This window comes from Mesoplodon densirostris, chromosome 20 (assembly GCF_025265405.1).
Source record: "Mesoplodon densirostris isolate mMesDen1 chromosome 20, mMesDen1 primary haplotype, whole genome shotgun sequence".
Classification (NCBI taxonomy): Eukaryota; Metazoa; Chordata; class Mammalia; order Artiodactyla; family Ziphiidae; genus Mesoplodon; species Mesoplodon densirostris.
In genome coordinates, this window is record NC_082680.1 from 10,671,290 (window position 1) to 10,688,392 (window position 17,103).

General features: G+C 48.0%; 1 protein-coding gene across 1 annotated transcript in view; it reads right to left on the reverse strand.

The window, feature by feature from the left end:
• Positions 1 to 17,103, reverse strand: part of DLGAP2 (DLG associated protein 2) — a 150,062-nt gene that overhangs the window by 42,635 nt on the left and 90,324 nt on the right. The window contains exons 4-5 of the mRNA XM_060085799.1: positions 12,418 to 12,565; positions 7,199 to 7,418 (exon numbers count right to left, since the gene is read on the reverse strand). Of these exons, the coding sequence (XP_059941782.1) occupies positions 7,199 to 7,418; positions 12,418 to 12,565 (368 nt within the window). The remainder of the gene's footprint in view (positions 1 to 7,198; positions 7,419 to 12,417; positions 12,566 to 17,103) is intronic.

Genomic DNA, 17,103 nt, shown 5'->3' on the forward strand with positions numbered 1-17,103 from the left:
TTGTGAGTTACAGTTAGACGTCAGAAAAAATAAAGGTCCACTTTTTATCCCAGCTCAGTTCATGTGGCCCCGAATTCCCAGATATATTAGGGACCCCCAGGGGCCCATGGATTCCAGGTTGGGGACCTCAATTCTGGAGCCCGTGGCCTCTGTGGGGAGACTGTTGCCAGCTTCCTTGTTACAGTTTCCTGCAGGGCGTCAGCTGCAAACCCACCAGGTGAGGATGGAAACCTTCTCCCTGGAACTACATGCCCTTAACCCAACAGTCAGGATGAGCTCCGGGCCCTGCAGCTCTGTTTCTGCTGAGTCCTGGGCCCTCCCTCAGCCAGCTGTCTCTTGGTTGCTTCTGATGCTGGGCCTCTCACTCCCTCCTTTATGGTGATGGAAACTGGCTTCTCTGGCTGCCACCCTCGGTTCTCTTCCTAGACCAGAATTTCACTTGCCCTCTGGCTCATGCACGCTGACAGCCCTGGTTAACGAGTCACCCATCCAGTGCCAACCCAGTCCCGGCAGCAGGGACACTCTCAGGGACTCACCTGAACCGCCAAGTGGGACTTCTTTTCTCTGACGTCCCCGGGCCCCAGGGAAGGGTGTGGCCCCCAGAAGGTAGCATTTGCTGCCTTGGGTGTAAGCCTGGGCCACGCATGTCCACAGGGAGCACACTGTCCTGTAGGCCAGCTCCCTGGACGTGCCTAAAACCTGTCATGTGATTGTTGGTAACCGCCGGCTTTCTGAAACAAATAGTGTTTTCATACTTTTAGATCTACCTGATTGATCATTTTCAAATGTAGCTTATCAACATCTGTGAAAACACCTTTCATCTTAATGAACCCTCCCCTGCTGCCCTGTCCCCCCCAGCCACAAGGACAGAAGATTCTGATCCATCTCATTAAAGTCCAGGTTTTTGCCAGAGAGAGAGAAGGCCTGCTGGTGAAAATTCTCTGTGTAAATACTCTGACCATTTAAAATACAGAACCTGAAGAAATATTCTTTGGAGATACTGTATTAGTCATGTCTGTCCAGAGAAACAGACCAAGAGAATGTATCCATACATAGAGAAAGAGGTTTATTGTGAGGAATTGGCTCATGTGACTATGGGGGCTGTCAGGACCGGAGGTCTGGGGGGCCAGTCAGCCAGCTGGGAGAGACAGCTGATGGGTAAGTTCCAGTCCGAAGGCCAGCAGGCCCAAGACCCAGGAAAAGCTGATGTTTCAGTTCAAGTTCTAAGGTAGGAAAAAGCAGATTTCCTACCATCGGGCAGGGGGAATCCTCTCCTACTCAGGGGAAGGTCAGCTTTTTGTTCTGTTTAGGCCTTCAACTGATTGGGCATGGCCCACCCACATTAGGGAGGGCAATCTGCTTCACTCAGTCTATTCACTCAAAAGTTAACTTGTCAAAGAAACACCCTCACAGAAACACCCAGAATAACGTTTGACTAAACATCCAAGCCTGGCAAGTTGACACATAAACTTAACCATCACCGGTATCACACACAGAATTTTCCACTGTTCCTCAGTTGGAAATGCCTTAGTCCTCAACCACTAGTCCAAAGCAAAAATCAACCAACCACTAGCAAACAGAATGGGAAAGACAGTGATAGCATAAGACAAACAGGTTTCAGGAAGTCTCCTCTTCCCTTTCTGAACGATGCTTCAAAGGATAATTTTTCTTAAAGGCGAATTCTCCAGAAAATAGAAATACCTAACAGGAAACCATTTTGTATAAGTCCAAATACACCACATTAAATTGTCAAAGTGTTTCTTGGAAACTATAAGCAAAGAAGAAAAATCTGAAGTTGCAAAAGTAACAAGTGCATTATACTTTTTAGTGCATTTTAAAGATAATGTATGGAAAATTATTAAGTCCAGATAATAAACTCTGTGTACATACAGGACTTTATGGACACATTTCTCTGATTTCCAGTGTTAATTCTTTTCTACCTCATCGCAAGGAAAGAAAACTAAATCCTGACAGTGAGTGATTTGATTGAAAAGCATTGCTACACTCCTTCTTCCTGAGAGCAAAATTATTTTCTTTTCAAAGTTCTTAGAATATTTTATAATTTTGTGAATTTAAATAACTTGTTTTAATTTAATGTTTTTTTAACTAACATATTGTAAGAAATAAAAGCCATAGTATCGATGCTTTCTAAACATATTTATGAGAGGGTGTAAGTATATGCAAATAGTAAATATAATTTGCTACCGTGGCCTAAATGTTTTGCCATCTCATAACTCTATATCTTTAAAAGGGAAGTACATTTTATTTATTTTTTATTTTTTTGTGGCCAAGCTCACGGCTTATGGGATCTTAGTTCCCCGACCGGGGATTGAACCCGGGCCCTCGGCAGTGAAAGCATGGAGTCCTAACCACTGGACTGCCAGGGAATTCCCAGTACATTTTAAACATAAATGAAAATTAGGATTTTTTTGTTTTAGTAAATATGTACTTTTGTTGGAACGCATCTGATAGGGGGGTAGGAGGGAAGGAATTAGATGAAGAGCAAATCAGTGAAGGCTTCCTGGAGGAAATGATTCCTGGGTTGACTCTGAAAGCATAGCTAAGAATTAGGCAAAAAAAAAAAAAAAAAATCCGGAAAAGCAAATTCTGGTCTCAGCAAATAGGATATGCCAAAGCCCAGAAGTGAGAGACTGTGAGGAGGGGTGAGTGCCAGGGGAGGGGGTGAGAGGGCAGCTGGGGGCCGGGCCGAGTCATCTAGGTCACACACTGGCTGCAGACACTGTCGCCTCGGCTCATGGAAACCACAAAACCATGGGGGTACCAGGTGGGCAGTGCTGGACCAGGCTGAATTTTCAGGAAGTTGGGTGGAGGGTGGGTGAGAAGGCACTTAGGGGACCAGCTGGAGGGCTAAGCAGAGCTCCAGGTGAGCACGGCCAGGTGCGCAGCAAAGAGGGGGGCGCAGGTGCAGGGGGCGGGCTGCCTGGGAGGCCTGAGGGGTCGGCCCCACAGAGCTTGGATCTCTGCAGGATCCTAAAATCCAGCTGAATGATTCATTCATCCATCCGTTTCTTTATGCAAGCATGAATTCATTTACTGAATCACTGATTATTCAGGGCGTAGGATGTTAAATGTTAAATCTGACTGGTTCACTTCTCCACAAGTTAAACAGTTATTTCTTATAGTGACTGATCACTCCTGCTATCGTGATGGCCCCGTGGAATCCCAAAGGCTCCTGGCTCGAGGAAGGAAGGAGGGTGGGAGTTGGAGGGGATGTCATGGGGGAACAGGCTGGAGTCACATGGCCAGAGCTTAGGAAGGTGCCAGATTGCACACAATGGAGGCTGTCTCGGGAACTGGAAATCATGATGTATGCTTCAGGGACAAGGTACTATACAAACAAACAACCAAATAAAACAAGGTTTATGGCTGTTTCCTCTGTCGTGCTTTGTATGGATTTTCCCTTCCTTGTAATGACTTCTGGAATCAGTTCTGACATATATTGAGACAATTTCTGACCCAGAGAAAAATCAGTATAATCTAATTTTATAGAGTTTTCCTCCATGATATCAATAACCTTCTCTCCCTAGGAAAATCGGGTGAAATGCATATTTAGACAAGTAAATCTATCTGATAAATCATTTCCAGATGAGAAAGAAACCATGTGTGAAATGAAAGTAGATGTTTTCAAAGCCACTTCATTTAGCGAGAGGACCCTAATCAGTAAGTGGGTTTTTTCGTAACAAGAGTAACAGTGGGATGGAGATACGCCCATGGTTGCAGGTCCCAGGGCTGAGCAGTGGATTCTGGTCCTATTTCAGCTCCCTGGAGATTAGATTGCAAGAGTCTGTGTCAGCTGAATCACCACTGCCTTGAAGGGTTGAGGGAAAAACCAGTGAACTCAAGCCCCCCAAACAAGCAAAACATTTACTAGCAGCATGAACCTGGCAAGGTTGAAAATAGAATGCCTAGCATCAGAAAATCTACAAACAAGAAATGCTGGAGAGGGTGTGGAGAAAAGGGAACCCTCTTGCACTGTTGGTGGGAATGTAAATTGATACAGCCACTATGGAGAACAGTATGGAGGTTCCTTAAAAAACAAAAAATAGAGCAACCATATGACCCAGCAATCCCAGTACGGGGTATATACCCTGAGAAAACCATAATTCAAAAAGACACATGCGCCCCCAATGTTCATTGCAGCATGATTTGCAATAGCCAGGTCATGGAAGCAACCTAAATGCCCATTGACAGACGAATGGATAAAGAAGATGTGGTACATATATACAATGGAATATTACTCAGCCATAAAAAGGAACGAAATTGGGTCATTTGTAGAGACGTGGATGGACCTACAGTCTGTCATACAGAGTGAAGTAAGTCAGAAAGAGAAAAATAAATATATTAACGCATATATGTGGAATCTAGAAAAATGGTACAGATGAACCAGTTTGCAAGGCAGAAATAGAGACACAGATGTAGAGAAAAAATGTATGGACACCAAGGGGGGAAAGTGGCGGGGGGATGGTGGTGGTGGGATGAATTGGGAGATTGGGATTGACATGTATACACTAATATGTATAAAATAGATAACTAATAAGAATCTGCTGTATAAAAAAATTAAAAAATAAAGAAAATAGAATGCCTAATACATATTCTAAAGCTCTTAATGAGCCTTTCATGCATATGGTTGATATTTAATTACTATTAGAATTAATATTATTATTATTAATTAATATTAATAATTACATATTTGCATTAATATTACATATTTGCATTCATATAGGTGACACAACAAAAGAACACCAACTTTCCTGTTTCAAGCTCAAAAAGAAACATTTAAATAAATCTTATTCTTCAAAATAATCACTGGGAATGTCTTTGAAAACTTTTTTGGGGAATTATTTTCAAAAGCTAATTTTAGAAGTATAAAAGAAAATCAATGTGTCAAAATAATCTCTCTCTCTCTCAACACATATGCACACTGTCAACCAAGGATAGCTCTTAAATGTTATATGATCTTCCAAGCAGTATTTTAACACAAAATCATTGAAACCCTGTTTTTGCCTCGCTGACAGGAGACTCTGAATCTAACTGGAAGTTCAGCTTTAATAGAAAGTGGGCATGTACATCCTGCTCAGTTGGATGCTTTTGTTTTTCTACATTTTTCCAGACAGTTTCTCATTTCTTTGGTATTTTTCACAGTCTTATTAAGTAGACTATTGTTGCATGCCATCTCAATTCTATTTAGGAAAGAAATATAAATACTCAGTTTACAATGCTTAGAGTAAAACAGGGGAAGGGAGGAATTAAGGATTCATCTGCACCTACATTTCTTCAAAAAGGCAACTTGTAATTCGATATTTCAATTATTTCAAGGCAACTCGATATTTCTCCTAAGGTTTTCCATCTCTTCTCTTATTTCCCAGACCATCCCCTAACTCTGGAAGGCGCGCCTGCTCTCTGGCTCTACCACAGTCTTCAGGAAACTGTGACTCCATAACTAGGCCAAGATCCAGGAGAAACTTTGAAGAGAAGCATTTTGGGTTTTTTTTTTTGGTGCATACATGATGGGAATACAAAAATGTACTTGGTAAAATGATATGTACATATATTAGAATTTTAGTCTGAGTTCTGCACTGGTTCTTGTATTTTCTCTATGAAACCTGTTTTATTTTTATTCTCCCTGGAATGACAGCTCTGTAAACAATAAAGTCATTTCCCACTAGGTAATTATTGTTTCAAAGCATTTCTGAAGACCAGGAGAGTGCTTAATTGTCACTTGCTTGTAGGAGACACTCAGCGAATATGGGTGACTACATCAGTAATTACCCCTTAAGTGTGTTTTTATAAACTGCAAGGACTGTAAGCCTCGTTACTTCCCTGAGTTTGCTCATTTTCCACATTTTTTCCCACCCCTACGAGGGGCGGTCCCCAACTTCACGGACAACAGGGTCCCCAAGGGGTGCAGTCCTGCCGCCTGCAAGCCCCCGACGGCCGCCCCTGCAGCCCCGCGTGGCTCCCGCAGGGCCGGGCTTCCAGAACAGCACCCACGGTGACTCCCGGCGTTTCTTCAGAAGGCCCCGGGCTCAGCTGTCGGAGGGCATCACCACCTCCACCCTGAGCCACAGGACAACATAAAAAGATCACTGAGGCCCACAGAGCTCTGCTCACTAATCCTCAGGCTGACCTAATCAGTTACTCACAGCTACCACTCCTCTTGGAGGAGAACCGAGAATCTGAAAAGCTAACCTGCCCAAGGTCTTAGAGGGATGATGGAGCGGGTTGGAATCTGGTTCGCCTTGCGTCCCACCTACAGGCGCTGCGTGGGGCAGCAGAGGTTTACGGCAGCGGCCTGAGGCCTGCAACTTGTAATTACACGCAGTCGCCCCAGAGTCGCGCTGTCTTGGCTTCAGACACACCCAGCTCCGTCCATGGCGTGGTGACGCGGGCCCTCCCCCACTCTGGTCCCCAGTGCAGTCACCTGAACCAGCTCCTCTCCAGTCCTTCCCAGAACTGTCCCTGTTCCCCCTACCCCACACGACCGCAGGTCCAGATCTCATACTCCTCGCATCACTGCTTGTGCCTGCGCTGCTTGGTTTGGCCTTTCTAGGCGGCTCGGCGACTTCAGTGCTGGCTGTTTTAGGGGTGTCCCCAGGCCGTGCTTATTCACTGTGTTGTATAAATAACCATAGTGCAGCGGTATTTAGTTTAGGTGGTAAATTTTCAAAGGGGTGCATGTGGTTTTCCCTAAGAACTGAAGGAAACTGTGACCTTGAACCTGCACAGCCCCGAGAAGATGAGTGAATTTACATGAACAATCCATTTGCTCTGCGGCACTGAATCGTGGTTATGGATCTGCTCACCAGGCCACGGAGACTCAGGCTGGACCTGCGCTGAAGGACCCTAGGAGTCATCGCACGTCAGCTGAGGCTTTCCTGCAATCTGTTCATCTTTGGTATTTGAAACACAATCACCTTCCAAATTTTCCTATATAAAACTTTATGAAGACTCTACTTGAGTATTGTAAAGTACCTTGACAAGCAACAGATTTCATCCTAAGAAGAAGAAAGGTTATCTATGAAAGAAATGTTTCAAGACACCATTGCAAACAGGACCATGTCACAAGCGTAACTGGGAAGTGTCCAAACGTTTGGAGGGTAACTTACACCCACTCCTCGCAGGACACAGGTGGCACATGCCCCTACGTGCCCCCGGAAGGTCAGAGGGTGTCCCTTACCTGCCGTGGGTCTGGCAGTTGAGCTGACGTCAGAGGGAATCACCATGGGGATACGTTCATCGTCTTGGGAGTAACCAGCTTGAATGGCTCGCAGGTAACTGTGACTCCGTGTGCGGAAGCCTCCCGGGAGGTCCAGGGCGTCCATGGCCTGAGACTCCACTTCACTGAAGACGGATTCACACACCGACTCAAGCTGCCCATTGAGGTCCGCCTCGCTCATCTGGAAAGACCGACAGCCCGGGTGATGGCGAGACCCAGCCAAGGTCATCACGGCCACGTCGCAAAAGAAAAGAGAGCACAGGTCACCCCCCACCTTCACTTACCATCTTCCATTTTCAGCATAATTAATTTGAAATCAGCATTGGGAATCACTACGCTTGGGAAACAGCTTATTGTGTTATTTCTTACAAACACTAAGGAACACTGCCAACTCCCAAGATGTCCTTGAAAGCCCGTGGACCCCGAGGCAGAACTTTAAAGGATGGCTGGCAGTTATTACCAGTGCAAGAGAGACGGGGAGCTTAAGGGTTTCGCACGCTGTTCAGAATATTAGTCTTCCCTCTTTCTCCATTTCCAGGTGATGCCTTCGCGTCCTGGACTGTTTACAGCTCAGACAACCCCAGGCGTGGAGGCTGTACCTGCGAGACTCATGGAAACGGCTCAAGCTGATCTCACTCTGCTTCCTCTCAGCGTCCTGGAAACTAGCGCCCAGCTCGGTAACACGCTCACATCCTTGTCCCAGGACAGCAGCACAGGCCTGTGTCCGGGACGGTGCTGCTGGGTACACACAGCATGGGAACCACCTAAACTCCGGCGATGCTGTTTCCCTCCTTCAGTCTGGGACGGTAGTGCCTGCGCTTTGTTTGATGGTTCCGCAGGTCAAGTCATTATTTTCAAGGCTGAGATTTAATTTCCAGGTAGAGAGCCACCCTGGGAACCTAAACGTTCTAACTGTATTTAAAAAAGAAATGATCAGGCTTTGGCTAGTGGAGGGGTCGTAGGAGGTGTGCACGCAGGGGCCTGACCGTCGGGTGAGCTGAGGGCCTCCGTGTGTGCAGTTGATGGTGGGACATGCCTTCTGAGGTTTTTAGGTGGTGACGCTAGTGTATTTCCCAGGAGCCCAGTCTAGAGGTTTTAAATGGAAACCCAACAAAGTGACACAGAGCGCTAAGGCAAGGTTACAGAGCACGGGGTCAGGGAGGGATGGGAATTTTAAGAACGAAAAGCCCCAGTTGGGCAGGTGACGTGCAGCTGCTCCCAGGCCCAGGGTTCGTGGACAGAGGCGGGGGTGGGCCTGGGGGGCTGGTGTTTGCCCCGTGGTTGGAGGGGACTTAGATGAACGGCCCCGCCCTCACTGCTCCTGTATTTAGGGCCCACCCCCCGGGGGGCACCGTACATGTCAACACGGAAGCGTGTGTGGGGATGCTTGCGGTGACCCTGACACGGGAGGGCTGAGGCTCTGGAGTGCATGGGTAGGTGTGAGTGGAATCAGGGCTCAGGCAGAGGCCACAGATGGGGCTCACGGAGGGGCCCGGAAACCTGGGCTGGTCTCCCTGCGCAGGCAGACTCTGCCCTCCGACCCCCTCGGCTCCCCAGCACCCAGTCTCTCCTCCCAGCCGTGTCCTTACAGCTGCCACGACCTGGTCACTGTCTCAGCCCAGCACGTCCATTAGGCATTCATTCCACTGCTTGAGATGTCACGCACAACTTCCTGAACACCCCTGGTTATGCTGACAGGTAAATAAAAAGGTATTGTTTTAAACACCAAATTAATCCTTTTCCTCTAATTGTTCACAGAGTAAAAGCAGGTAAAAGAATCAGATTTCCCCTTCAATAGGGAAGACACCTTCTGCCCACCTCTAACTGCAGACTTGGGTATGGGTCCTGGCTTCTACCCGAGATGCTTTACCTGGCTCCCCGGCTTCTACCTGAGATGCTTTACCTGGCTCCCCGGCTTCTACCTGAGATGCTTTACCTGATTCCCCGGCTTCTACCTGAGATGCTTTACCTGATTCCCCGGCTTCTACCTGAGATGCTTTACCTGACTCCCCTGCTTCTGTCTGAGATTATTCAGGAGCTAGAATAATGGCTCCTTTCCTTTCACTGGACAAATCCCAGTGAGAACTGCCCATGGAGGAAGGTGCTGAGGGGAATTTAAAGGCGGGACTGCTGGCCCGAAGCCCAGGGTAAGAACAAGAATCTTCAGGTTGTTCAGTCAGAAAAGACCAGAGAAAAATTAATGGGCGACTGCATCATCTGAATGGTTTGAGGGTGTCTGACGTTGGAAAGAGACACACAAATTCAGGGCAAAGACAAAGGATGACACCCCACCATGATCGCCCTGGGTGCCTAGTGAGGGAAACGCATCTGAAACACTCGCACTGGTCTAAAATATGACATTTTCTGGAGTACAAATTCCTTTCAATCTAAGTTTTCCCTTATGTGGAATTATATCAAAAAGTCGCAGATTGTTTTATGTCATTTATGTCAAAGATCCACGTTAGACAACCTGAAAAAGCCAGAAACTGAGTGATGCTGCGAGCGTCCACCAGCTCCAGGACGCAGGATTTCGGTGGATCCCTCCCTTTCTGCAAACCCGCCTGCGCCCAGGAGCTTCTCCACCGGGAAGAGACACTATCAAGCTTGCACGTGCATTTCACAAATGAGGGATGGACATTTCCGTGAGGACCATTTGGCCAGTGCTTCCAGCTACAAGACTGATCAGTGAGGTTCTAGAAATGAAGGGGACATTTTTTTCACCCAAACAAGTAGTTGAGAAGGATCTGAAACTGGTCTAGACAGGAACTGAAATGACCTGTCCTCTGAGAGCTGATTTGTTCACTAGCTTGAGGGAGATTTGGAAAAGTGGGTGTTTTGCTTGGCAACTCAAACCACAGTTCAGGCCCACTGGAAATATCCCAGGAGGACGTTAAGCCAGTGTGGTTGGTAAGTAACCAGTGTGGACTGAAGTAACCCAACTTCTTCTGTGAACTATAAACGCAGAAAAGCACTTAAAGTGCTTCTGGAGAATGTGGGCACCGAGAAACCAAAGAAGAGAAAATTGGGAAGATGGTGAGAAAGGTGACTGTCCCGTTGGTCGCAGAGAGGTCGACATACAGCTGGGGGCGGGCCCCTCGGGCGTCAGGATGGATGACAATTCCAGAGCAAGCATGACGGTGAGGGTCTGGGGGCCCTGGGACCATGCGCACAGCTGCTAGGGGTGAAAAATGGGGCAGCCGCTGCGACAAACCATACAGAGTTTCCTCAGAAGGTTAAAACTAGAACTCCTGTCTGATGCAGCAATGCCACTTTTGGGTCTATGTGCACAAGAACTGAAAGCAGGGACGTGAACAGACACTCGTACACCCGTGTTCACAGCCGTGTTACTCACAGTAGCCAAGAGGGGGAAGCAACCCAAGTGTCTGTTGATGGACAAACACAATGTGGTTTCACAACCTTAAAAAGGAGGCAAATTCTGAAACAGGCTGCCGTATGGATGGACCTGGGGGAAAGTGAAATAAACTAGACACAGAAGGACACATACTGTATGAGTCACTCATGTGAGGTCCCTGGAGGACTCAGGTCCACAGAGACAGAAAGTAGACGATGGGGCAGGGGCTGGGGGAGGGGAAAGGGGAGTCAGTGTTTAGTGGGGACAGTGTCAGTTTGGGAAGACGAGAAAGTTCTGCAGCTGATGGTGGTGTTTGCCCAATGATGTGAATGTACTTAATGCCACTGAACTGGACACTGAAGAGTGGTGAAGATGGTAAATTTTATGTTATGTATATTTTACCATAATTAAAAAAGAAAAGGATGCATGACAGAAAGAAGCTACAATCACACCAAAACAGCTTTTCAAAGACGAGAAAGAGATAAGAGACGACGGCAGGACCTGACACGGAGGAAGGCAAACGGCCTTCCTTCAGTGAGTGAGGATGCAGGGGCCCCCCTGTCCCCGTGCGGGTCACCTGACATCCCCCCGCCCCGGCACCCGTCCTGATGTGCAACAAAGCATCCGCCGCAGCCCTGAGCCTCCCGGGTTCCTGGGAAAAGGGAGCATCGTCAGAATTATCCGAATGGTGGATGAGCAGAAACAAAGTAAACACAGAGACTGTCTAGGGACCGTGACCTCAGGAGATTCGGCTGGGCGGAGCCTCAGCACAGATGCTGCCCCAGGGGCAACAGGAGCAGCTCAGAGCCTCACTCGGGCCCTCGGCCTTGGGACCGTTTTTTTTTTGTTAGCTTGTTTTTTGTTTTTTTTGCGGTACGCGGGCCTCTCACTGTTGTGGCCTCTCCCGTTGTGGAGCACAGGCTCCGGACGCGCAGGCTCAGTGGCCATGGCTCACGGGCCCAGCCGCTCCACAGCACGTGGGATCTTCCTGGACCGGGGCACGAACCTGCGTCCCCTGCATCGGCAGGTGGACTCTCAACCACTGCGCCACCAGGGAAGCCCCTCGGGACCGTTTTGTCTTCCCGCCCAGGGAGCGGGCGTAGCTGCCCCGTCCCCAGAGCTTGCCCACTCCCATGACAATGGCCACCTTGTGGATCCCAGGGCGAGACTGAAAATATTTCATCGCACTAGCCACACGTTGGGTCATAGGGACACTGAGAACCAGGCAGCGGCGTGTACGGAGCGGTGACTAGGATGGGAGGGGTGAGGAGGGCCGGGTCCCGTGGGGAAGAGGGAGACGGTCTGCAGGGATGCGGCGAGGCCCCCCGGCACGTCCCCCTCTTCCATCTGGGGCCTCTGTCTCGCTCAAGCAGTAAGAAGCCAAGGGGAAGGTGTGGACACACCTGCCACCTGGTCGGTCTCTTCAAAGCGTAAGGGAGGCTGTGACCTTGCCAGCTTTCCTGGAGCTGAGAGGGTGTCTGTCCCCAGAAACACCAGCAAACTTGGGCAGCTGGCGCTGGGAGAGACCCTGTGTGTCCCCTCGGGGTGGGACCCAGACCCTCCACATGGGGGGCGTGACACAGGGAAGGAGGCTGCTCAGCACGGAGGGGACAGAGGCCAAGACGGCCAGCTAGTCAGCCACCCCGCCTCAGAGCAGGTGGGAGAAAGAATGACGGAGCCATAAATGCAGCCCCTGCCCCCGCCATTAATCTTATAGAGTTCCCGGGGGCGCACCCAGGCCAGGATGACTCCAGGCTGGAATGTGCGTCTGCTTGCGGCCCTCGCAGGGGCTGACTCAGGGCCGTGTGGGAGGGAGGAGGGACCCCACCTGGCTGACGCAGCTGGCCTGGCTGAGGGTGCTGACGGCCCGCATGTAGCTCTGGTTCCGGGAGCGGAATTTCGGGGAGCTGTAGTTGGCAGAGGGGTCCAGGCTGTGGACGGCAGGCCCGTCGCTGGCAGCTTGCAGGTAGCTCTGGCTACAGGAAAGACACGGAGAGAAGAGAAGAGGCTTCCATGAGCATCGCCACAGGGTTCGCCCAGAGGCTGTTACCAAACTTCGTCCTGCGGTGGACACCTTTGCCTCATGTAAACATTCCTGACAGACACTCGCACAGATGCGATTTCCTCAAAAGCAGTGGGGGAGCCTATTTACAAACTTGTTTTGAAACCTGACTTTTTATGATCAGGTAGTGACATCAGGATCACTCCACATAGAATAAAAAAGTGCTGAAAGCACAGGTAATTCACACACCATAAGAGCGAACTGGGGTCAAAAAACCATGAGAGTCTCGCAAAAACCATGGTAGCTTTTAGCAACTTTACACACTCAGAAAAATAAAAGAAAAAAATCAAAGACTTGCCTTCAGTTTTAACTTATGAGAAGTTGTGCAGATCACGCAATACAGGCAGAGAGCAGACTGAAAAGTCAAATCCATGTTGGTATCATAATGATCATTTTCTCTCAAACAGCTTTAAAAATCTATTTCCTCTGGTATCCCTTCTTGTTATTTTGCAAAATGTTAAAAGTATGGGAAAACCTTGAGGGTGTCTGGCATGTAGGAGGCTCGGCTTAGCTTGCGTTTCTGACTAACTGAACTCCTTTCAGGTTTTGGTGACAGACTTTCCACAATATAGTAAGAATTCCTCTTATTTGACCCCAAACTGGAATAATGTGGACACAAATAATGAGTTTATTCTTCTTTCGCATTGCAGATCACAATGGGAACATTAAATAGGATCAGTGCACAGGCCTGTGTATAAAAATGTGTATAAATATGAGGTTGCTAATTCTGACTCCATTATTTGGCTGAAGAATGTTCCCTTGTTTTTCAAAGTAAATTCTTGATGTAAATTGTTTTCTCTGTGCCTTACTTCTTTAGAAATGGGGCAGAAGAGAAAAAAAATGGGCTCAATGAAAAGTTCTGATTAAGCAAAGCCCATTTCTTATAAAGTCATTATTTGGGGTGAAATTAATAATATGTATTTTAGATATTAATAGAATACAATTTATATCATAAATTATTATAATAATAATTTTTGTTTTAAAACCAGGTGTATAACATATTCCAGCTCCTACCTTCCTCTTCTCTACTCAAAACAAAAAAAAACAAAGAAAAAAAAAAAGAAAAGCAAGGAAAGGGAATGGGAGAGAAGTGAGCGTGGAGCCAGCTCTGATCTTGGCTCGTAAAGGGTGCAAGCCCCTGCCCAACTCCTCGTTAGCCCCGCTGCTCCGGGCCGGGGTCTGCACCAGCCCGGCCGCGGGTCCCTTTGCGCCTCCGTGGGCCCGCAGCTGGGAGCAGACAGGTGTGCGACCACCCACAGCACCCACGGCCGCCACGTGGGGCGCAGGCTAGCTTGGACGTGACCTCGTGACCTCGTCAGCCTCACCTGCACCGTGTTTAGTCCAAGGTCACCTGCAGGGGCCTGAGCATCGCGGCCTCGGTGGTGTGTGTGGAGGTGTGCTGCACGGACCCTCAGGCTCTCGGCCTCATGTTTGTTTTTGCAAAAATGAAAACTTTCTGGGTTCCCCTCTCCTTCTGTTCCCTTGAATCGCTGACCTCACACTACGATTTCTACCTGTTAGCACTTTTATCTTCCTTCCTTCCGATAGAAGAGCTTTCCCTGCTGATTAACACTGCTCTTCATCATTTCAACATTCTCAAATTGAAGTGCTGAGAATCTTTAGAAGGCCTGTGTCTTCTTGATCTCTGTATCCAGATTTCCAGACCAGAGCCTGGCGCCATGAGCCGGGGGGTGACTCAGAACTACAGCAAATGCCCCTTTGGTGGTAGCTGGGTGGTACCCACACACGATTCCATGTATTTATGATTCTACGTTTCAAATACATTTTAAAAACTCCCAACCATCTCCTTATTCCAACACAGGGTAGCCTCTTAAAGAAGAGCTTCCACTATAGAAAGCTAATCAGGCTGTTTTCTTTTACAGACTCACAACAGTTAACGTTTGCTATACACTGTTATGCTGGATCCCTGTAAGCTTCCGACCCGGTACCAGCCCATTCAGCGCTCGCGGGAACCCCACACGGTAGGGCCTCATCATGCAAACAGGGAGACCGAGGCGCACCTTGCCCAGGTGCCCCCGGGGTGAACTCAGAGCTAGACTCCGGGGCCAGGCAGCCTGGCTCCGAAACTCACGCTTTTAGCCCCAAGATTGCAGCTGCTGAGTCACAGGAGCAGAAGGGCCCACGAGGTCCGGTCCTCTATCACCAAATGTTTTAAACAGTTAAAAAAAAGACCAACTGTGCCTCATTAGGGTTAACAGAACTTCAAACATTTTAATAGCTTGGCATCTTCTAATACTGCCCAGGAAGGCCAGCGATCCTCACAAATCACAGACCCCAGATGGATCAGGAGCTGAGACGGGGAGGAGAGTCGACGGTGGAGGGGCAGGGCTGCCGGGACCCACTGGAACCGGGGCCGGCACCCCAGGACCTGTCCCTCTCCCTCAGTTCCTGACGACGGAGTTCTGCTCTTCCTCAGAAATCCGTCTTCGGGAGTTGATACCACTTTGAAGTTCCTTTGAAGCCCCTCAGTTATTCCCTCCTACTTTGACATCCCAGTTGTCAGGCATGGAAATACATCTTCATGTATAGACTTTCCGGTGGCTCAGAAATTCTTAAGAGGAAACCATAGAACGTTTTCTAAAATAACATGAAACATTTTTTTCCAGTTTTTTTCTCTTTCAAATGATGCCCACGTTAGACAGTCATATGTGTGTAAATGAGATTGGAAACCTATTTTGGAAAGCTGTAAGAGTGAAAAGGAGTCGTATAAAAGCGGTTTCCTAGTTTTCTACTTCTTCCTTTCCCTCTGCAGACTGTGTCAGAGTTGTTTGCTGGATCACAGGCTCACAAACCTCTTCTGTGACTTCGGATCATTGTAAAAACAAATTCACGTAACAAAATACATGCCAGGCCTCTGAATTCAGCTATTCAGATCCACGTGGATATGCTTGAATATTGAGACAAAATAAACAATTCTCTTTATTTCTGTCACCTTAGAAAAACAGTAAAGGCTTTAAGTAGGTTGTATGAAGGAGAAATAAAAGAAAACATTTTCTTTTTCAAACTAAATGTGTTTATTCTAGATACAGAGGGCAACTTCACATTTTTATAAATGGAATCTGACTGGAATGGCGTGCATCTATGACCACTGTCTTCACCGCATTACATGGAGAATGGAACATTCTAAACATCATTACATCATAGGGGTGTGAGAAAGAGTGTGTGTGTGTGTGTGTGTGTGTGTGAGAGAGAGAGAGATATAGATGTGTGTGTGCTATTCCTCCTACAAAATGGAAATTATTCTAATGTCTTTCAGTATACATGTCACATAAGCTTGCAATTAAGTGATTTCAGAAAATGTTTTTTTTTCCAGATTATTTCCATATTTAGACTAAAAGGGTCCTTTAAGCTTTAATTGCAGTCACAGGAGATGAAGGTGTGCCTGTGCCCTAATTACACCATGCTGGGCCGGGGTGTCTTTGGGGACAACGTCAGCGCTCAGACCCTAAAAGTGACACTGGAGGACCTGGCACTCGGGGCCTGGGGACAGCTGAGACCTTCCTGCCTCTATGGGGGCTTCTGAAATGGGTCAGGAAACAGGCTCAGAATCAGGTTCCTTCATCTGAGTTGAAGGCTGGGGGTGCTCACGGAGGAATGGCTCACGTCACGTGGCTGGAAACGCATCCGGAGAGGAGGTGGCTGACGTCCGGGTTCCGGGGTTCGTTAGGGACAAGCTGTCTGCAGCCCGGAGTCCGTGAACTCCCTATCCTCTGCCGAGGCTGCCCTCGCGTCCTGCACTTTCCCCTCGTGCCTCGCTCGACCGTTTGCACCTGCTGCTCTGGTTCTGCTCCTCTGTTGCTCACGTGTATTATTTTACTGGCCGGCACCGCCTGCGGGGAAAGGCCTTTGTACCTTCCCACTAAATTCTGCAGATTTCCTCGAGCGGGTTCCAGGAAGAGCGTCAGGTACGGAAGACAGCAAAGATAGAGGAATAACTGCCAGATAAAAACGCAGGGCACCCGGTTGAGTTTGAACTTCAGAGGAACAGCAAGTAACTCTTAATATCAGTATGTTCCAAACGTGCCCCAGATGGGATATCCTTATACTAAAAAAATGCACTGTTTACCTGAAACTCAAATTTCACTGTTTGTCTTTCTTACCTCTGGCAGTGCTACAACGGAGGTGTCCTCAGGGTCGTGGTGTCGGGGACGCAGACGGGAGCGTAGGTGTTCCTAATGCACAATGTCTGGGAGTTTGGTAGAAACGTCTTTAGGACACGCCTGGGGGAGCTGACAGGGGGGCCGCTCAGATGGGGCCCCCATTTTTCCGGGTCAGATTTTGTCCGAACGAAACATTTCAACCATTTGATTTTTTTTGAAAAGAACAAACCTAGGTGAAGTCATCAAAAGAACATAATTTTTTCTAAAATAGAAATCAAGGAATAGAAAAATAAATACCACTACATTGTTATAAATGGAGACAAACTGATAC